Source organism: Accipiter gentilis, chromosome 20 (genome assembly GCF_929443795.1).
Source record: "Accipiter gentilis chromosome 20, bAccGen1.1, whole genome shotgun sequence".
Classification (NCBI taxonomy): domain Eukaryota; kingdom Metazoa; phylum Chordata; class Aves; order Accipitriformes; family Accipitridae; genus Astur; species Astur gentilis.
In genome coordinates, this window is record NC_064899.1 from 20,969,571 (window position 1) to 20,991,683 (window position 22,113).

Consider the following 22,113-nt stretch of genomic DNA (forward strand, 5'->3'; position numbering starts at 1 on the left):
TGAGAGCAAGAAGATTTTTTTCTTGCTGCGCTTCATCTGTGGCCTAACAAGTACCTGGGTGATGGAGGCAGAGTAGCAAAGATAGCAGCTGCAGGAAGAAAATATAGGAGCTGGAACAGAGGGAGGGAGAAGAGAGGGGATGTAGTGGAAAGACAGTGATAGAGGCTTAAACTATTTCATACTAGTACAGAAGATGGAGGATAAAAATGTAACCACTGAAGCAGACTCCTTTTCTAATCATGAAGTTTGACACAGAATCCCACATTTTCGCTACTGCTCTGCAGCCTCAAAAATAGCTCAGAGCCCCATGTGTTTCTTGAGTACTGTCTAGGATTGGTCACTGCTGAGGATAAAAGTCTGCTGCTGCTGGGAATTGCTCTACCAACTCAAGTGGCAATGTCTGTGACATGGCTCTAGGTTGCCTAATCTTATTGTAATCCTATTGAGGAGTACTGCAGGGATCAACGTGATTCCACATGTTGGAACGCCTATATTTTTTCTGGTTATTTCCCTCCTTCCCCAGATAGAAAATTATATGTAACACCCAATGTCAAATAGGTTGATAAAGTTTGTACTTATTCCAAGGGGAAAAGACTATGTGATGATAATTCAAGCAAACCTGTAATGCATAGGTGCAAAGAGGCTGAATTAAGGTTGCACGAGCTCTCTGCCTTTTCCTTCAATTAATCTGGTGCCATATAATTGTCTGAAAATAACTAAAAGCTCAGCTGTGGGCTTCTGTGCAGCCTGGAAGAAATGCCTATACATCTGTCTTTACAGAAAAGTACTGAAGGCAAAATGGCAGCAATAATTGCATGAAGTACAAAGTAAACTTATTTCATCGTAAAGAGAAAACTATAGATCAGCATCTGTACTTTTTCTCCCTCTGTTTTCCTGCACCCCCTGGACTGAGATACATCTGTACTTCTTATCTGTGGGTGTGGTACATTTCCTACAGCAGGAAAACTTCTTGAGGTCTTGGTGTCTTGTGGCACAACAGTACCTTCTCCTGCTTCTTGGCTGGTGTGAATCACACCCCTAGGTTTGGAGTACGCAACTGCAGGATTTCCAGCCCCTCTTGCACACAAGCCCAGCTTAAAGAATCAAAATTTAGTATTGGCACCGTCGTCATTAAGCACTCGGATTTGAAATGACACTGATAGTTTACTTGTGCGTTTAGATTTTCTGCTCCCTTGCCCTCCAACGTGAAGAAGTCACTTTGCTTTTAAATTGACATTTTTCACATGTGGAGATAAGCAGAAGCCAGCAATGTTTCAGACATCATCTGCGGGGAGGGCAGCTGCTACACAAACTGCTATCCCAAAACAGGTTAAATGGTAATTGGGAGGAGTGTCACATCTAACGCCTCGTCTCTTTCAGTTTTCTCTTGTCAGGGCTCAGATGGGAGTTGTGATTAAAAGCAGCACAGATATCCAGATAAGAACGTAGGGTATGCGTTGGCTGGAAGCTGGCAGGGTTTAAGTAATCACCTGCAGTTGGATTGAGACTCGGATGGGAAGTAGGAAGTGCTGTACTCAAGCTTCCTGTACAAGTAAATGCAGCTTTCCCACAGCTACTGCATACAAGCTGTGACGTGCTTTTAAGATATAATGGCAGCATGCTCTTAATAGCAGGGAGGGGATGATTTATCAGAGTGGCAAAGGGGCTGGGAGACAAGTCCTGCTGCAGTCCTAAAAAGTGTACAGCTGTCAGATACCGGGAGAGGAGGAAGGGCGTGCGAGAGCAATCTGCCTCCGCTGCTGGTTGCGAGCTTTAGAGGTTTGTGACATCGTGGTTCTTGGGAATGCTGGAGTCTGAGTGCAGCTACTGAAAAGTCACACAGCTGGCAGTGAACGCTGCTTTCCTTTCAAGGTATGTTGGAATACAGCTTTCTGTCTGCTTTTTCCCCTTAAAAGCAAAGGATACCCTGAAAACAACAGAAAGCCAGCATTTGCTCCTGAGGGAAGAAGGTAGAAAAGGCTTAGTTAAAAAAAAGGTAAGAACTAGAATGATTAAAGAGCTAAAATAAATGTTATTTGTGGTTTGGCTAAAATCAAACTGTGTGGTGCTTAGAGCTGAGGCAAACGGAAATCTGGGAGTCCCGACTGTTAAAGGCACAGAAAATTAATTAGACATCAAGTACTTCCCAAAAGGGTGAAATTACTCTTGTCAGTGTAACTTTTAAAGAAATATCTGTGTGAAGTGTTTGAAAATGCTGCGGTATTAGGACATATCTGTATGGAAAGCAGTTGCTAAGATGGCATACTGTCAGTCAATGTTATCTGTTTTAGTTTAAATACAAGAACTCTGTTCATACTGAAAACACATCTGATTAATCAGGAGGGAGCCGGAGTCTAAAATGCAGAGATTTCCTCCTGGTTTAAAGGCATTTCGTCTGCCACAGTCTTGTACAGCTGGTATCGGGAAGGAAAAATATGCTGATCTGTATTATAAGTGTTAATGTACACTTCTAATCTGTTCAGGGTTTAGGGTTATGTGGTTTATGTAAGCACATACTAAATATACAGTATATTTGTTTTCTAGTTTGCATTTTTAAATTTTTTTACACTAAGAACAGAAAATTGCATTTACTGATATGTTTGCACTGCTTTCTCAGCATAAGGCTTTATCACTACAAATCTGCTTCAGTAATGAAGATGTTTCCGTCTGACTTACTATAACGCTCTGTATTTTCTATAATACAAAGGCACACTGCTTCCTAAATGTGTACAGCAATATCAAATGCCTTCCTTCAGAGAGCACTGTAAGTAGTAAAATATTTAGGATAACTATAGTTAAGGAAGCATTGCCGGGTGACTTCCCATCCGTTTGGTAAATAGACACTGAATGCTTTTAAGAAGTAAATTTTAGCAGAGATACAGGCCGTGACTGAAATGCCCCCATGCAGCTTTCCAACGAACTGTGAGCAGGCACAGCAACACGATATGTTTGGCTACCCTCAGTCTGAAGGGCAAGTGGTCTCAGTTAAGGGCAAGCACTGGGTTTGGGATGCCAATATTTCTGGAAACAGAAGTTTCAAAATCCTGTCCTTAAATATTTTCCAAAACAAATGCATTGACCTGATTCTTGTCCTGTTTAGGACTCGTCTATGTCTGAATGTGAGTGAGGGTATGGGTTGTTGTCATAGCATGAAAGTGGCTGAAACCCTTCCCTCGGTGAACATAAGCTAAGTTGGAAAAAATACAGCACATTGATAAGGGGATGGCTGCTGTTATGTTCCTGGAAGTAATGCTTTAGATTATGGATTGAGAGGAGTGTGTTTGCAGAGCGTCTAAAGCTGTGGTAAAGTGGGAGGCATTCCTTCAAAATAAACTGGAGCTATTCTGGAGCCAAGCCAGTATGATGAGAATCAGACTCCTTTTCTCCCATGCACCTTACTGTCCAATGGGGTTATTTAACACAAAGTGCTGTCTGCTTATACAAGGACATAGAAACCTTCATACACTTAATGTAGGAACAGCATTTGGCAACCTGGTATAGTTTCTGTTCCCCATGCTGAACTATAGCCTGCGTGCTCCTCGCTGATAGTCACAGTCTTCTTTCCCACAGATGGTGACATTTTGGTGATTTTGTTTGTGTGGTGGTATACTTTGGAGCAAAAGTTAATAATATAAATAGCAAACAATATGGAGTTGTTTCTCTCTAGCTAGGTTCTTGGATTACACTGTATTCTCTAAATGCTTCATAAGTTTTGTAGAAATAAATAAACAGTGTTCAAGTAGTTATCCGGCCTTTCCCTTCTGGTGGAGAAGGAAAGTACGTATTTGTCCTTATTATCATCCTAAGTTTAAAATGGGACTGTGAGAAGAAGCAGCAAGTCACTTTACAGGAAAATAAGCAGCGCTAATACTTAACCCCGGTTCATTAGTATGCCTCTGATAATATCTGTGGTATGAGTCTGAGCCCTGTGCCTGCAGTCCACCTTCTCCAGACCTTTCAGTGACTTTCAGTGGTGAGACCCAGTGGAGTGTATTGCTTTGATGTGTAGCTCAAAAAACTGCTATAGACTTGCTGTCCCTCTTCTTTGAGTGGGGAGTTCTCCTGAATGTGTCTGAAACTACACAGCGCCTATAGATTGTATGTATCAGATCCATATAAATATCTCCTGGGCTAGTAGTACCATGACATCTGAGACCGTAATTATAGCTCTGGGCCCATGGATGTCACAAGCACATGTGAACAAAATACTGTGGCAGGCTGCTAGTGTCGCTGTGAACTGAGTCCATCGGACCTCCTTGTACATACCAAAGCAGACATTGCCTTCAGCTTCATGAGGCTGAAAATGGTTCTGGATCTGTCCTCTTCCCCCGTGTGCTCGCCAGGAGGTAGGTACAGTTCCCTCCCCTCCCTCTGGCTTCCCATGCCAAAGCCCAGCTCTGTCTAATGCACTTCACAAATTCTCTCCATTACCCAACAGCCAGGAATAACCTTACATTCATTCCAGCTCAAAATTAGTCTTCTTTTTGTTTGTGAAGGTGAATATTGAACAAAACAAAAAAGAACAGGTCCAGGGGGAAAGACAGCAATGATACTAAGCTCAGCCTCTAGCATTTTGTATTTGTGCTGAAGCACAGCTGAGCTCCAGTGCTAGACTATGAGCCTTCTCACTTGACAGAAAGAAGTACAGGTCTGAGGGCCATCGTACCCTGCAAATTTACCCAGTGTTGGACAAATATTTACAGAGATGCTCGTGCCAAATAACTTTGTGCTGATCAGTAAGAAAATAGTGTTCGGTAATCTTTCTCTGTGTCTCTTGTAAATGGTTTTGACTCAGTGGGAACTGAGTGGGCATTATGTTCATAAAGTAGATCATTGCTAGCAGATACTAAAACACTCATAAAAAAAAAGATAGCATCTCAAATTACAAAGGACCTCATCCTTCACTTCCTGCTGAAGTGGGACTTTTCCAACTCCTAGTCTTCCAGGGAGGAGCAGAGGTGCTGAGTGGAAATTTCTCGGCTTGAGAGCACAACTAGGTTAACGGCACTGCAAACACACTTTCAGATAAAAAATGTAGCTGTATAAAACACATTTTGTTGATGCAGTTTCCTGGATCTCTTTATATGTGTTGATACTTGCACACAATGACATATTCCCCGTTTCTGGTTCCTCTTATTCTATTTTAATAAAGAAAAAATATTGTGGGTTGCCCAAGACCTGGGTGGTTTTTCACGGTATTTCTAGGGGAATCTTCTCAGCCTCCAAGGGAAAATCCATAATCCATAATTAGAAATGCCATCAGCTTACTTGATTCTTTGAATGTCCCTGGTGCCTGCAAGTACAGTTTTGGCTTCAGTGGAGTTTGAGCTGCTCGACTACGGGATCTACAGGCATCCTTGTGGCTCGTGTTTCCAAGCAGGTCAGTATCTCTGGAGTCCCAAAGCCAGCCAGCACTGGCCACAGCAATTTGGGCCATGTGAATCTGGCTCCAGCTGGAGAACTGTTAACCTCTCTGAAGTAAGGCAGTCTCAGACACTCTGTAGTGAAGGGACTGTTTGTATAAATTATGTTTATATAAAACCTAATGAGAAATTCTGTACCTGTCTGACAGACTTCAAAGACCATAAATAAGGGCAATTGGGTGAGTCAGAGTGGGGCTATTGTGTGGCTCCAGAATTGGGACTTGATAAGGTGTATTTTCTGGTGTTGGTCTGGAGCTGTTAGCAGTGAAGATGGTGAAGTCAAGACGTGCTGTTCGTGAAAGCTATAGCCAGCATATTACTGTGGAAAAGTCCAGCTTGTGAATGTGAGTTTGTGCACACTAGAACACATCCCCTGCATGGGGTTTCTTCCTGTGCACTGGAGCTTGTTGTAGACACAACCATTCTACCTGCTTTTTGTCTGAAGGAGAGATGAGAGATGCTGATTAGGAGACAGAGTACAAAATTACTTTTTACTAAAAGAAAAAAAATACCATTTTACTGTCATGATCATGTTTCTCCCTTTTAATTGAGAATGGCAGTATTTGTGTCTGTTGCAAGCTTTTCTGCCTTTCACTTTGCTGTAATAATGAGGAGAGGAGGGAAAGTATATGACATGAGTCACTACTCAAAGAGTGGACGCTGTCTGAGTGTCTAACAGAAGCTTTGATATTCATGTTTGGTTATACAAACTATTGTATCTTCAGTCTGCCAGGGAGTAAATGTGCAGAACTGAAAACTTTTATGTGCTTTATATGTTTGCAAAAAGGAAAACAAATTGCAATGAAAGAGCTGTATCTCTGTGTTCAGGTCATGAAATGGGTCCTTCAAGGCTACGGCTACTTATGCTTTTATGTACTATATGCTGCTGTGGCTTAGGGGTCAATTCCCTGCTCATGTATATATAGCTGCAAATCATTCAAAATTGCGTGCTCGAAACCCTAAACCCTATGTACGTGGAAGGAAAAACACATTTCATGACAGCTAGTATGTAGGCGAATCGTTTGCATGCAAAGAAAATTCCAGGTTTAAGTAGAAGCTGTGACGTCCAGGCTGATACTGGTTATGTCAGCAATAGATGGAAAAGTTCATGTGTTCTCCCTGTGCTTAAATTTGGAAGCATTCTGATGGGTGGAGGTGGGGAGATGATGAAGGAAAACAAGCTGGTCTTACCCCCTTCAAAAAAAGAAGGTTACAAAAATGTAGTCAGTGGGGAAAACAGGAGGATCCTGTGTGCTATTTACCATTGCACTCGCTTGGAGCTTTTTCACAGCAGTGGACCCTTGGCTAACCACTGGTCTTGGAACCCTTCCCGATGGGGTTTTCCCATTATAGGGCTAAGATAACATCCACAGGGCCAGCAATAACTTGCTTGCTGAAGTTTTGCACAATGGAGAGGATGCAATCTTGCACCTATCTGACCTCTTCACAGTTGCAATGATGGGTTTGGTGGTGGGGAATCTCCATCACAGTCTCCGGGGAGGATTTGTGGGAAAGGCAATCATGCCCTTTGCCTGGACTGGAGTAAAAGCCACATATATGTATATATAATTTATTCAATACTACTTTAAGGACATGTATTTTTTGGATTGGTCAATGTTTTTATTGCAAATACCCAAGCAGTGTACATGGCTTGACTGGTTTCAATCCCCTTGTTGACTTAGCTTCCCACATTTTGAGAGGATGGGCCAACAACTGAAGGAAACATGTAGTTGTGGGGAAAGGAGTAGAGAAGGAGTCAAGAATTCTTGCCATAGCTCCTTTTCCTAATTCCTTAACAATGAGGGCAAAATGCCTTTTTGAGGGGCATTAGTTGTCATGGTCATAATTAAAAGACCAGCTAGCAGAAAGATATCTTTAGAAAGGTTTCTGTAAGGTTGTCACCCTATAGTATAGTTAGTCTATGAGTTCCTTCAGTGCTGTGTTTTAGATACTAATTTTTCTGAGTGTTTGGGAGGTGGGGCAGCTTCTTTCAACTGCTCCTAGTTGCTTCTCTTTGCACACATAAGCAGGTCCATTGGAGCCATTGGAAACTCTCCCATTGGCAGGGCTTCGACTTCATGGCTAAGATCATGTAGAGACTAGCCAGTTGTTAACAGATACTAAGGCACATGAGGCTGAAATCTGGTATGTTTACAGGTTGCTGTTCTCTGAAATTATTTCTGCAATGAAGGTTGAAATTTGGAACTGAAGGGAGGGGATGATGAATGCAAACCTCTAACTGCATTTGATGTATACTTCTGGTTTATTATATGTCTTGCAGTATCATCCGGATTTGTAAGTAGTTGCATCGAGCACCTGAGAAACTGTGTTCCCTGTGCTTGACACTGTACAGGCAAAAATCTTCTGTCAGTGCTTAGAGCCTGAAACACAGAGTCAGAAAGTGGATGCAGAAAGTCAGGTGGGAGAGGGCAGGGCAGCAATGAGATGACATTGTGTTGCATGACAGACAGTGTCATCAGCCGAGACGCTGCAAAGCTTTTTTACTCAAGTTTAAGAAAATGTCGTATTTGTCTTATATAGTTAGTAAGATGCAGAACAAAATAGATCATGCTCTGTTCATTTATAAAAGTAGGAATATATAGGTGATTTAAAAATATGTAGCTGTTAGTGAAGAGCATAAGACTAATTGTAGTTGAAGCTGTTACTGTTATTCCAGCGCAGTTTGCAACTTTCGTTCAGTAGCATGTACGTGAAGCCTGTCAGAGGTTAGAGATGCCCCAGAGTCATGTCCTGATTGATGGGGTGGGCACCGTGGGGCTCCTCCGTGCTGGGGCAGCAGGCAATGTCGAAAGAATCGCCTGCAGCAGACCCCCTCCCAGGAGCCGTCCCCCTCCCAGGAGCCATCTCCCAGCATGCTGGGCTCATCGCGCTTCCCATGTGTGGGCTGGAAAAGAGGGAGAGCAAATGTGGATATCGAGAGGACAAGCAGAGGGAAGCTCAGTTAGGGGATTGTTACTGGAGTTTACTTCTCTTTTTTACCTCTGCAGATCTGGCCAGAGCTGGGACTCGTTCAGTGCTCTGTCCTTTCCTTATCTCTGGTTGCAGCTGACTTTGGTAGGGCTTATTCAGGGACTGGCAGAGGAGTGGTTCAGGGATACACTCTGATTAGTTTAATAACCAGTTGTGAGAAGCAGTAGTAGTTATTTCAGTAAATGCATGTGTTCAGTTCCAAAACAACCTGCTCATGTCCGGATCCAAACCTCTGCTATTGCTTCTTAATGACTGTATTGTTTCTTGTCAAACTCCAACATAGTCATTAGCTATTCATGTTGTTTTCTTAATGGAAAATGCTTATATTGTTGGTAGTGACTTCCCCAAGGTCTAATCTTCAGAGTTGACTCCCCAGTCTTTGATGTACTGAATGTCATTGTAGCTAAGACTTGAAAGTTACCACTGGGTAGTGTCCCCCCCTCCTCGCTTTCTAAGTCATCAAGAGTTATTTGGATCAAGGGCAGTTTTCAATGTTTTACCTGTTTTATCTTGGTTACCTTGCACAGCGTGTTTCTTCTATAATAATGGGCAGCATATTCGACTGTGAGATTAGATAGGGGCAAATTAGAACATTATACTTATTAGTTTTATTCACTGAGCAGTCGGACAAAAATTGTTATAAAAGGAAAATGAACTTACTCTTTGATTCCTGTTGATGTAAATCTAAACTTGTGTGAAAGTGCTTTTCAATGCTTGTAGTGAACAAAGACTGTAGGACCATAATCTTGTAGGTTTGCCATTTTCTTGGCCTGACAAAATGACAGGGATGTTAAAGGTGTCATCTTATTGCAAGCACTGAAAAAAACATTTCTCAGATCATCCCTTCTAAAAATAAATACCTAAATATGTGTTAATTTTTTTCACTAGATGGTGTTCGGTAACTTTTTTTAGTATATGGTGTTTTTGCAGAATTCGGTGGAGGATCACTTTCATTGTTTCAGTCAGCTGAGCTCTTCTTTGGCTTCTGGCAAACTCCGCACTCTTCCCTTGGCCCTAAGAAGTTTCTTGCTGTCACTTTTGGGGCCTGGCTTTGTGTCACGTCTCCACTTGCCTTGACCTGCTTGCCTTGCAGTCAGGACACTGCTTGCTCCAAACGCAGCGCTGGATGCTCTGGAAAAGGAGCCATGTCCAGCCCGAGGAGCCCAACAGCCCAGTTAGTTTCTTCTTAGAAGAAGAGTACATGCTATGAACAAACAGATCAAGTTGGTCTTTCTGTCAAATAACATTCCATTGCTTTCACTTTAACAATGCATGTTTACAAATATCTTCTAAAAATCCTTGATGTAAGAACAGGCCAATGTCACAAATATCTTCTGAACATGCCATATCTAAACTGTACACATTCCAGCTCAAGGAGTTAACATATCCCAAGGTTTCGTTATCTGATTAACAAAAATAAACTTTTTTTTCTGTGTCAAAGGCGAATTATTACATCTGACTTCCTATTCCTGTTTCAGCCGAGACAGCTAGCCAAGTTATCAACCTGTTTGACCTCCCAAAAACTCAATTCCTTTTTACTTAGTAAATGCTACGGTTACCAAAAGGTTTCGTGTGGACAGAGAGGAAGACCGACCATTTGCTTTTGTCATTAATGTCACGAAGAGTGTGTTTTTATTTAATAGTAGTATACTACCTCTCGTCAACAGGAAGTTAAAAGTAAAGTGCACCAAACTAGTTTGGCTGGGAATTCCTTGTAGCTTAGCATTGAACAGATGTTGTATAGTGTCATTAAGAATAGGGGATGTTATTTAGATAAGCTTTAGAGTCTAATCTTAGACCTGGTAACCAATACTTGGAATTCCACTTGGTATAATTTTGTTGTTTTGATGTGTTTTGGAAATATTTGGAAATGTTTGATGCCAAAATACACAAGTTCTGTTGTCTGGCTGCACTTTGCCTGTTTCACTGCATTTTGTGCTGATCAACTTTCTTTAGCTCTGTGACTGCCAGGGTGAACATAAAACTTTAGGGGAATCCTGCTAGGGACCAGACGTATCACCATGTCCTGCTGCCTGTGGCTGACACCATTACGCTGCTCAGGCAGAGTAAGTTTGACACATTTGGGTCCTCCCGAACTTGATGCCGACAGGCCTGCCCAGGACTCACATCCACTTGGTCCTGGTGCCGGGAGCTATGGCTTTCCAGCCTGGCGCTGTTGACAGAGCTGTGTCCTGAACTTTGGTATGTCCTAGTTCAAGAACAGTTCCATGAGAAGTGAGTGAAGGTGGTGGCTGCTGCGATATGACTGTCTGACCTCATTCCATGTAGAAGGGCTTACTCCCTTTCTCATGGATTCAATTAATACTGCCATTTTGTGGCTCCTGTCAGTATTGAAAAGAAACGAAGACCATGTTTTGATTATGCATTTCAGCTTAGTAACAGGCTCCATTATTTCTTTTTCAGTCTTCATGTTTTTATCTTTAAGTGATCAGAAAGTGCTTTTCCTAGCTGCCTGTCAGCTGGGAGTAGCAGCATTTATTTCACCATTGGCTATTAGATTCCCTTTTCTTCGACTCCCCAGCTTTTTAGCAATGGGAGGGGGAAAAGCCCACATTTTTCCCCTTGCTTATTCTAAAGCAGCATTGCAAGGAAACACATAAAGGATTCCCACAATTGCAGTCACATATGTTTTGGGGAAAAAAAAAAAAAAGTGGTTTGTTATATTCAATTAATATCCATGATCTTCTTGCAAAGAAACTCCCCGAAGACATATTGATGTAGGGTTGCTAGAGGTTACTGTAAAGAACTGGTGTTTTAAAATCTCAGAGTTATTCATACCTCACAGTATTACAGTACAGTAGAGGTATTACCTGACAAGTGTACTCTCAAAGACTTGTGGAGACTGATTTACATGTGCCCTAATGGTGTTTTGATTTATTAGAACGATTTGAAATTATTTGGTGCATGTGAGATTTGGGAAGCTGTTCAATGTGTGTTTTAGGCATCCTAAATTGCTGGTATAAAAATGCCTGGCAGGAAGCTGGATGATAATTAGTGCAGTCTGTCCCTTACATTTTTTTTTTGTGCAAGAGGCTTCCCACTCACTACATTCCTTTCAAAGTATTTGATATATTTATTTTTTGGTTGCTAGCATGATATGAAAATACTCCATACAGCCAGTGCTTCTTGAACAGCAGCTCAAGGGCTCTTTTTTTTTTTTTTTTCCAGGCATTCCAATGAAAACAAGTGAGAGAAATTGCCTTCAGTGCGTTCTCATGTACCAGACAGCATGTTTACTTAGGCTGCTTGTTCTTTAAAGAAGTTTTCATAAAATAAAAATTTTACCGTGCAGAAAGCTGTCATAAAATATTATACATCTGACTTTTCTTAAGCCCTGCTCAAAGAGAACACATATTGTAATACTTTTATTCTCTCTAATACTTCGTCTTGGTAGTATATTATGGTAATCCAGAAATGGGTTTTCCTTGTACATGCATGTAATCAAGTGCTTGCTGTATTAAGTCAGAGATGTAAAACAGTAATTCTGAATATATTAAAAATGTATTTAAAATTAGACCTTCTATTTGCAGATCTGGTTGCTTTTTTTTGACACCACAACTTCAGGAAATCTAAGTAGTTGTTTAACTAGTTAATAATCTCATTGCAATAAAGCAAGATATTCAGGCGCCCTCAGGAGCCCTTAAACATATGATTAAATGTCCTTCTTGAAGATGAAGGCTTTCCTGAATTGGAGTTTTAATCGTACATTTTACAGCCTTAGTGAATCACTGCTTGATAAGTAATGCTGTATGGACTAGATAGGTAGCTCTGTGTAGGCAGTGCATATCAAAAGGAGGAGAAATTAATGCATTGTGGTTTAGTGGTCAGTCTATTAGACCACAGAAGTACTGGTGCGCTTGATTCAGACTACTTCTCTGTGCAGAGCTGTTGCGTTTAAAAGAGCTGCCTTAGAAGTGAATTTTGAATAACATTGTCTTGAGAGAGTTGGGACAGCAAAGGACTTGTAACCAAAACTGGTAATGATGGGGTTTTGCTGAAATTGATAGAAATGTGGGTTTCTGACAGCTGTCTTCACATAGCCTAATTTCATAGTTCAGTTTATATCTTCTATGATCTGACCCCCTTATCTTAATACCACTCTATTTTTTAAATCTTTCTATAATTATTCTTTTTTTGCCAAAGGCCCGATTTTTGGCATTGGTTTTGAACACTTGTATTTTTCAGGTAGTTTTCTTCTTCTATTTTATTTTGAAGGGGGGGAACCTTAGTTACAGTAAACAACAGAATCCTGAGCTGAACGATGTCAAAACAGGTTTTTGTATGGCATTGAAGTAATTTCGTAATGGGTGGAGTACTTAAAAAATCTCTAGGGCATAAGAAACAATTACAGTGCTTGCAAATGTTTCTTCAAGGAAGTTCAGTGAATACCTGGGACAACACTAAGTAGGAGCTTAGCACAGGTGCTGTGTGTTCGTTCTGACACTAAAATGCTTTTTGTAAACTGGGAAGTGCGATGTTATGTGTTAGACCCACACGTGACATCTTTACGATGCCACCGTGTGTGTGTGTCGTGGTTTAACCAGGACAGTGAGCAAGTCCATGCCTGGGTGCTGGTTTATGGCAAGCCTGGGGGGTACGGGGGTCGAGGGGTCTGCCGGGGCTCAGCCTGCCCCACAGAACGGGCTCAGGCACACGCCAGCCCGCGGGGAAAACCACACAAAGGACCCTTTTTATTCCGTGAATGTTTCCTGGAGCAACTTGTCTCATGTTTGTACATTTCTTGACTCCTTTAAACTCCAAATTGAGCTAAAAGCGTACAGCTCTACTAGCTTCAGCAGAATTGTTTGTAAACACAAGGCTTGAAGTAGCTTCTCCAAGAACTCTGTTGTTGCTTTTGGATGCAGCATGTGAAAAATGAAAGGATGACTTACGGTGCTGAATATAATCCATTCATTCTCTTCCAGCTTCAGTGCAGAAGGCTTTCATGATTTTATGTGATGTTTCCAAGTGGTGAAAGTCACATTCAGATACGTTTTTTTAACTAAGTACAGTGACTTGATTGCAGGCAAGCAGGCAATGTCCTTCTGATGTAGTTTAGGAGACTGTCTGGCTTGTTTGCTCTATCACATATACAGAGTAACTTCTGTTCTTTGAGCCTGGCATTCTTGGTTTGAGGCAGCTGGGCAGACTCAAGCGAGCCTTTGTGTGATTGTAACAAGGATGTTACCTTACAATGCATGCTCACAGGGAAAGTTTCAGCTCTAGGTTGCATCAATTTTTAACACCTTTATGGAGCTGTGGTGGCTTGACCTTGGCTGGCTGCCGGACACCCACCCAGTTTCTCTCACTCTCACTTCAGGGAGTTAATAGTTTCCACTTCAGGACACTAATACCAAGATTTGCAAGGGGTACCTGTCTAGAAGCCAGCACAGCAGATATTTGCTGTTAGGAAGTCGTTTTCTAAGCCAGACACCAGACACTGTGGTGTCAGGAGGCCCTGAAGGCAGACAAGTTCTGTACTCCTTCTTCCAGTGCCTCTGTTGTGTTTTTCATATTTTGCTCAAAACCTCCACGGCTTTTGTGTTAGTGTTTCTGCTCGTACTTATCCTTCCGACCCCCCAAGCCCTTCTCTTTCTGCTTTGAGCACACTCTAGTGTTTTCTTGCTTATGGATAGTGTTGAGACATTTCAGTGCTATGTGAAAGCACAAAGCTTTGTCATCTCCCAGAGAAAAAGCAAAATTGTTTGCAGGCAGATGAACGAAATGGAAACGTTGACAGGTCTGAGTGCTCAGCAAACTCTGGTCCTGGTGACTGTGCAGTTTATGCTCTCCTAGGACTGACCCCATATAGCTCACTCACATTCATTCAGACTGTCTGGTCATGCCTTATCCTGCGGCATCAACACCATTAGCGTCAGAGCCAGGGAAGGATGAGTCTTCCCAACAGTTCTTCTTCCTTATAAGATGGGCAGCATACCCCTTGAGGAAATACGTCCCGTTTCCTGGAAATTCTGTGCAATGTAAAGGGAGTGTGATCTGTATTTGTGTGTGTGTGTGTGTGTGTGCATGTTCATGGCTGATAGAAGTATGTAAAAAGGCTTGGATCTTTACAGTTCATGAGCGTTTATGCAAGCTGGGGCCAGTTTGAGCCTTCCTCATCACCCATTTGCACTGGTGCAGAGCTTAGTTTATTATGTTCCTCCAGGTTAGATGTCCCTGAGACATGTTTATCCTTATTCCACATCATCTCATGGAGCCTTTGTTGCTGTTCAGTGGAGGTTTTGTGAAGAGTTATGTGCTGTATTCCAGTTTCAGTCATACATTTCTTGCTTTATTTGGGATTCTATCCTAAATGGGTCATTTGTGTTTGTGAGCATGAAAGGGAAGATCTTAGTGCTTAGAAATGTATTTTTTATATATGAGGGTCTGTTTTTTTCAGGGACTTTCTATTTACTTTTATTTCAGGTGACTTTTATTAATATAAGCAAATATGGAATGGTGTTTTCCTCTTTGTCCCCAACTCATTCTTCACTGATTCCCTCTTCCCCTGCGCAACACATATCTTAGGTGTTTTGTTTTCAACCTAAACTGTTGGCAACTCACTTGTAATTACAGAAGGAATTTTAAGCTGCTGTAAAGGGAGCTAATGGATGTATAATTAACTAATGACAGTCTGTGGGACTAAGCCTAGCAAAGTGAAAGCCATAAAAATTTGGAGCAACTGAGGTGGAACTTCACAGCTTCTCTGCAGTGTATGGAAAAGTCAGTTCTGCCAGGGTAGTAAAGTCGGGGAGATGGTTTGAGAGCTTGGCAGAGGACAATATATCTTCAAATGTGGGGAAAGAACAGGAGAAGGAGTAGAGGGTAAGAGCAGGAGGAGGACACATGTCCTTCTCTCCCCATCATTTCCACCATCTGATCTGATCATGGGAATGAACTTCCTCCGCAGGCCTGATTTCTCTTTGGAGCCCAGTTGCCACTGGATGGGGCTACCCTTTCCTGTAACCATTAACTCTTCCCCACTGCATGCTTCCCTTGGCAGCAGTAGAAGAAGTCACAATTCTGGCGAGCAGAAGCAGAGACCAGCTGGTTGGATTGCTCTGAGAAAAGGAGCAGTCCATGTAGGCCATGCATCCACTCTCTCTCTGATGGACAGGTTTTTGGGTACTAACAGGATGGCTGTGCCTCTGCCAGCCTGACCTGGAGGGCCGCTTACGGACAAGCTGGACCCTTAGGGAGCATGCAGGGAGTGCTGCTGCTGGTAGCCGTGGTGCCTCCTCTAGGCAGTTGTCTCTGTGGTTCCCATCCTTTTTGCTTCATCTGCTAAACCCTGCCAGGGTTAATGAGGCTGCGGTGAGATGAGCCAGCCTGGGCTGTGTGGGGGCTGGATCCTCTGGTCTGCCAGGTTTGCTTGGTGTTGTCTGCTGGAGATTTCCACAGGGTGCTCTGCTCGTTCTAGGTTTAGATGCCCCACTCTGGCATCCTGGTGTGAGGGAAGGAAGAGTGTGGGGATGGGGGGGGGGGGACAGGGAGCAAAACTGAATTTAACCTACAAACAGTCTTCAGGGACAAGGGTGCCTGCTATATCATAACAAGTCCCCACGGCCATCACACTGTGGCATCTGATCACTAGTAGGGCAGAGCGGTGAATCAGGAGCCTACTCTTCACTGTGGCAGCCTCTCTTGCTATCACACTGAGAACCAGATTTAGGCCATCTAAAATTAGCCCCTAGCCTTAAACCTCAGTCATACACCTGAGTCTTTCTACTGCTGCCTTAATAAAAGCATGCAGTGTTATAACCCTTTTGGTTATAAAAAGAACACTGACTTTGGAAACAGCTGTATCCATTTTATATCCATTCCCACATCTCGAAATATTCCTTTGTACATCTCTCCTCTTAACATTGCTACCTTTTACCCTGTAAATGAAGAAATGTCAGATCCATGCAGCATGGGGGCGAATAGCTTACCTGTACAGATGCAGCTGGTGTTGAAAAGCACACCTGAGTAAATGTGTTACAATTCCCCTAAATACTGAGATAACGTCTAGCGCCCGTTTTAAATAACAGGTAGTTCTTGATCTGTTGTAGCGTTTCCAGTGACTCACTGTTCCTCCCTCCTCCGCCCTCCCCGTTGCAGTAATTACAGAAGAGTATTGCAGTTCCTGACTCAGAGGGAGGCTTCCTTCCAGGGCTTCCGCCCATGCTGGAGCTCCAGCTCTGCAGCCGTATGGAGCAAATAGTGGGGACCATCATGGTAGCAAGCGGGGACTGCGCCAAGAATAATGCAGGCACGGCGTATGTTTTGAACTAGTGATAGCAAGCCATTAAAGGGAGAGTTCGCTTTGGATTCGTGGCCGGGAATTTGGTTGCCAGAATCTTGGCTATGTCTCTAAAACTGGATGCTTACGGGAAGGGCATCCCAAGGGACGCGTCTGGTGGCTTCTCTGTCAGGCTCGGCTAGGAAACTGCAAAGTGTAAAAATCAAAAGGGGTAAGCGTGCTCCCACCCAGATTTGTTGTGGTTCCATGGCTTTTGAAGAGGAAGTGTCTTCCTGCGGTCCCGTGGGAGCACAGAGCAGGAGGGTCACGGGGCAGGTCTGGGGATGGGGCTCGGCTGTGCGTCAGGTTGTGAGGTGGGAGCTGTGGGGTGAGGTTTCAAGCGTGGTGACCCCTCGCGCTCCACGGACACCATCATTTCTCCCTCTCAGGAGGAATTCAGCAGGTAGTGCAAGCTGGCACGTCGTGCACTCGCTGACTGGCTGCAGCTGGCCTGGCCGCTCCGGGAGCAGCAGAACGGCAGCAGTGATGCGCTGCCAAATCTGACCCGACAGCCCTGCCACGAGGACGCTCAGGACTGGGGGGGAGGCAAGCAGAGGTGGACCAAAGCGCTCGAGTCTCCCGCTTGCCTCGTGAGATGTTAGATCTGACAGGCACACGGACAGGTCTTGATCCTCTGTTGTTTTCATGTTCGTGCTGCCTCCATTCGTAATGCAGCTTTTTAGATTTAGTAGAGCTGCACTCGTACTTGGCACTGGTGCAAGCAGCTGTGTGCAGCTGGCCACCGGGCCTCTGCTTCTAAGAAATGTGTCTGAAGGTCTTCTTGCCATCAGCTAAGTGTATTCATAAGCAGAACTGTGCAAGTTGAGCCAAGTTTCTTGGAGATGGGAATAGATTCTTCTGTGCCCTAAACGCTGCACTGAACGCCGCTGTCTATTTTGAGGTGAATAAAATCTGCAAATTTGCTTTCCATTGTTTTAGCTTAAGCATGAGGAAATTCTCTTTAATTTCTCTTTCAGTGTTACTGTGTAAGAATGAGGGTCCTGAAATTTTTTATGGCTATAGTACAGTGTTTTCAAATGCTTAGGTCAGAAACCATTACATGTGAAGCATAGTATTTCCATCTGTTGCTTCTCAAAGGATAGAAATTTCACCCCCAAGTACTGCTGTGACATAACGCGTGGTGGAAGCATGGCTCTTCTGAGCATCTCCTTGTCAAAGTGCTGGTGTACTTAGTTCGTGGTTCACAAACCTCAGTGCCTAAGAGCCCTAGGAAACAGAAGAGCTGGTTGCCAGTGAGTGGGATGGACAAAAGCTACAGACCTGAGCAGGCAGCTCTCTGGCATAGTCAAGGCAATGCAGAAAAGAGGACTCAACGTGGAATACTCTTATGAGCTTGGATTTTTAAGCTCCAGCCCCATATGAAGTAGGACATGCAATCTGAAATCCTTTCCTGGATTTAGATGCCTTTGCCACCTCTCTTGCGATGGACTGCTATCTCAGTGACAACTCACAAAGAAGGTGGAGTTCATGGTACCCACCAATTATGTTACAGGCTAAACGTTTGAAGTGCTTGCCTAGGAAGTAGGAATCTGTGCTTGCTGTCACACTGCCCAGGAAAGCTCCCGAGCCACCAGCTGGAATGGAAAGTGGGAGAGGAGACACCCATTGAAATAGTGTGGGTGCAATGAAGACTGAGGGATTCATAGGGATGGGAGGGGAATGACTCTGCAACTCCTTTGAGGGGGCATAGTGATACATATATATATGTACTTATGAACACAGTTTACTTTTTTAATTAAAAATTCATTGTCCCAAGTCAGATCTCTGCTCGTAGGACTTCGGTGACGGCTCTGACCACTATACTGTTGCATATAACATAGGTAATGTCTCATCTGTGTGAGTTTTAGTTTGTTTGGTTTTTAATATGATGATAAGTGGCCTGACAGGTGCTTTGTGCCAGCAAGGTGAGTGTTCTCTGAGAACCCAACCCAGGTCAGGCCTTTTGGGGTGGTGGGCTCTCAGGCACCTACTTTGTAAATTTTGAATGGCCTGAAGTGTGAGACTGGCATCAAGATGCTGAAGTAGTATATTTGGGTGTGCAGGTGCTTTTATGGATCTGAGCTGTAAATGCTCAGGTCAGTGAGAAGCTACATGGCTTGTGGGATGTTTCAGCTCTTGATTTCTCTTTTCAGGCTGAGTGGACGATTAATGATTGAATGGGCTCTGCTGGGAAGGCTTGTCCTCACACCATGACAGCTGATGAGTCAGAAGCTGGAGAGTTAGCTCTGGAGCCCCTGCTCACTTGCAAGCTATGTCTCTGTGAATATTCCCTGGATAAGATGACCACTCTTCAGGAATGCAGCTGCATCTTTTGTACATCGGTAAGGCCTAGCAGCGCCTTAACATTACAGAGCGGGGTAATGGGAGACAGAACTGTGAGATGGCATTGCTTGTCCTGTACGAGAAGCATGTGTTATCCATGCTGATAGGAGATGCTTTCCTAAAGAGCATTTGGTGTTAGTGTGTCTTTATTTAAAAGAATGACTCTGTCATTCTCCTTTTGATAATTCATAACTCTAACAGTTAAATAATAATAAATCACAGTAGAAAATGGGAAAAAGATGCTTTTTAAGAATGTCAGAGAGCATACACAGTCTACATGCAATCTCAGTATTTATTTTTCTGAAGCAAAACCTTGAAATGTCATAGGATAACTGTGAGATTTTGTTTCCCCTTTATAATTTTCTGAGTACTCAGAGACCTTTTAAGTCTTGTACGTAATTTTTAAGGGCAATCAGAAAACCTAAACAAGAATGAACCTTGGCCTATTGAACCTTTGCATCTGCAGTTTGTACTGCAGAGATGTTGCCCAAGTCATGAATTGCCTATAGTTGTAGGTGAGGACTTTCTGTCCTGCAAATTCAGATCAAATAAAGCTGGTGGAAATGATAAAGGCGGAGGTTGAGTGAGCTGCTAAAAGCCCTACAGATACTGGTATTCTTCTGGTCTCTTTGTCAGCATGGAAAAATGGACCCAGTTTCTCCAGCGATAGTGACCTTGGTGTACCTGACTAATGGATTTTGGAAACAGGTCAGAAGCCACTGGAGGGATGTTGTGTTTATTAAGTCCAGAATAAATGTGCTTGGTTTTATTTTTTAACAATAAATTGTGGATAAGCATCAAGCAAGTATGTTTAAGTTTTGCCCTTTAATGTTTGAACTCATGGAAGAAATCTGATATTTGTGAATTCAGCTTGAGTGAGAGTATCTTCACTTCCTCTGAATTCAGGGTAGTTTAAATGGGATAAGAATCTAGCTGTGTGTTCCAAGAAACTAGGATAAGGTTGATTAATATGCATTTTCAGCCTGAACTTCATGAAGTTTGTTTTCCATACTGACTTCCACAAAACATTTCCGTATTTTAGTTTGTAACAAAAGTTTTAAGAGAACATACCTAACAGGTAGGTATGAAGATATTACTTTAAATTAAAAAAGTTCGGAGAAGTTGATACCTTACAGTGGTCCCACTTTTCTCCAAGAATTCAGTGACTCTGATTTAGTATCATTAATAGCATATTAACCTCAGTGTTAGCTGGGCAGAGTAACCCTTTCACCCCTGGGGAAGGGAGGACTGTGCCAGGCAGAGCTGGGCTATCCGCTCCTTCGGGGCACTGGCTAAAGGGAGAGGTCGGTGACGGCTGGGGAAGTTGCTGTCCCCACTTGTCCCCTGTTGGTGCCGCAGCTGCCACCCCATACATACACCCCTTACCTGGCCGGTAGCGGGAAGACCATCTGCTCTGAGCTTGGCTCTGCAGTGCCACGACCGCGAAGTGGAGTACAGTCACAGTTGTTTGGCATCTGTGCAAACTTTGCTGACTTTGTCTAAATCAAGAGCCAGCCATGAGTGAGTGCTGAGTGCAGCTGGGAGAAGCCTTTAGACATGCTCTATTTATTTCAGCGGGTGTAATATGTCTCGATTGTGCTTATGCTCCATGTCTACCCTTTGTCTGGCTGTTGTTGCCTGTGTCTGAACATCGTCCCGATGGATGTGTATGGGCTGTTGCAACAGAGTCTTAGATCTTGCGTCCTATAACAAAGGAGACTCTGGAAACTTTTAACCTGCCTATATGGCTTTCTGTCTTGAACCCAGAGCAGTTTCTGGGAGACCATAATGAGTTGCACCTTTGGGCAGCCTCCAAAGAGCAGTGTCAGAAGCACCTTGCCACAGAGTGCCTCAGTGCCAGGGCTTGCATGGGGGATTGCTCGGGGCACAGCCTGCAGTAGCTGCACTGGCATGCAATGCCCTAAATTTCCTCCCAACCATGCCAGGACTTCTACCTTCACACTACCCTTAAGACAGATATTGGGGTAAGAACGTCAAGGGTGAGCTATGGGATTCAGCCCATATCGGTTTTTCAGCTAGCAATGCTTTCAGCTTGTATAGCTTATTTTTATTTTCTGTTGCCAAGATTAATTTTATAGATCCAAGAGTAGTATTAAATTTGAAATAGAAAAGGGCATAATAGGTTCTGCTCTACTAAGGTGAAACTGTTAGTTTTGTTAATTTTTTTGTTCTATTACACATATTACATGTGTGAGGGGTTGGCTTTTTTGCAAACTGTAATGGTTCTGCATCTATGATTGTTTTTCACTACAGCTTTTTTTGGCTGTGGAAATAATTGGAAATTGTTACTATTTAGGCATCTGCAGGGGCGAGCTTATGTCTCCTTTTCAGTTGTAGCCTGTAAAACCAAGGAATTTAAATGAATTAGAATTGTGTGCAGCTATTTTTTCAGCTTAGAAACTCTTGTAATAAACATTATACCTCATAAAAGCTGTATTCTAGCCAAAGTAAGTAAACTGTTTAAGAAGGTGTATGTTTGCATTTGGTGGAATGTTGCTAGTAAGACAGGAATTTTTCAAATGGCTATAAACATTTTTACTCTCTCTGTTCAGAGAAGAAAAAGCAGATGGCTTGCAGAACATGCTAGCCATCTTACTTGGTAGCCCAGTCAGGTCTGAAGAGGCATTAGCCTTGTATTTCTCAACATTTGTTGCACATAAGACTCCACTGAAATGTGAGATAAAGCACACATTTACACATCCCAAGAATTTGGAAATGACTACAGTGTACCTGATGGTTTGGTTTTATTGTGTTGGACTATATTAGTTTTGAATGAAAGACTAATCTCTGAAGAGGGTTGGGCAGAGACGTGAGGTACATTTTATCTGCAAAAGTTTTACAGGACTGCACTTTATATTATTCAGGTCATTTCCTATACCTATAAAACCTTTGTGGAGTGCCATGCTGTGATGCACACTCTTACATATATATATTCAGCAATATATGTATTGCTTAAGCTGCACGGTTTTATGCTACTTGCCCCACTCCCTAAAGGGGAGGGGATCTCCTCTGTTCCTGATACTACTGATCTTG

General features: G+C 42.9%; 1 protein-coding gene across 1 annotated transcript in view; it reads left to right on the forward strand.

Moving 5' to 3' along the window:
• Positions 1–1,561: 1,561 nt before the first annotated feature.
• Positions 1,562–22,113, forward strand: part of RNF144B (ring finger protein 144B) — a 53,706-nt gene continuing 33,154 nt past the window's right edge. The window contains exons 1-2 of the mRNA XM_049823991.1: positions 1,562–1,872; positions 18,870–19,058. Coding sequence (XP_049679948.1) covers positions 18,894–19,058 — 165 coding nt within the window. The 5' untranslated portion in view covers positions 1,562–1,872; positions 18,870–18,893. The remainder of the gene's footprint in view (positions 1,873–18,869; positions 19,059–22,113) is intronic.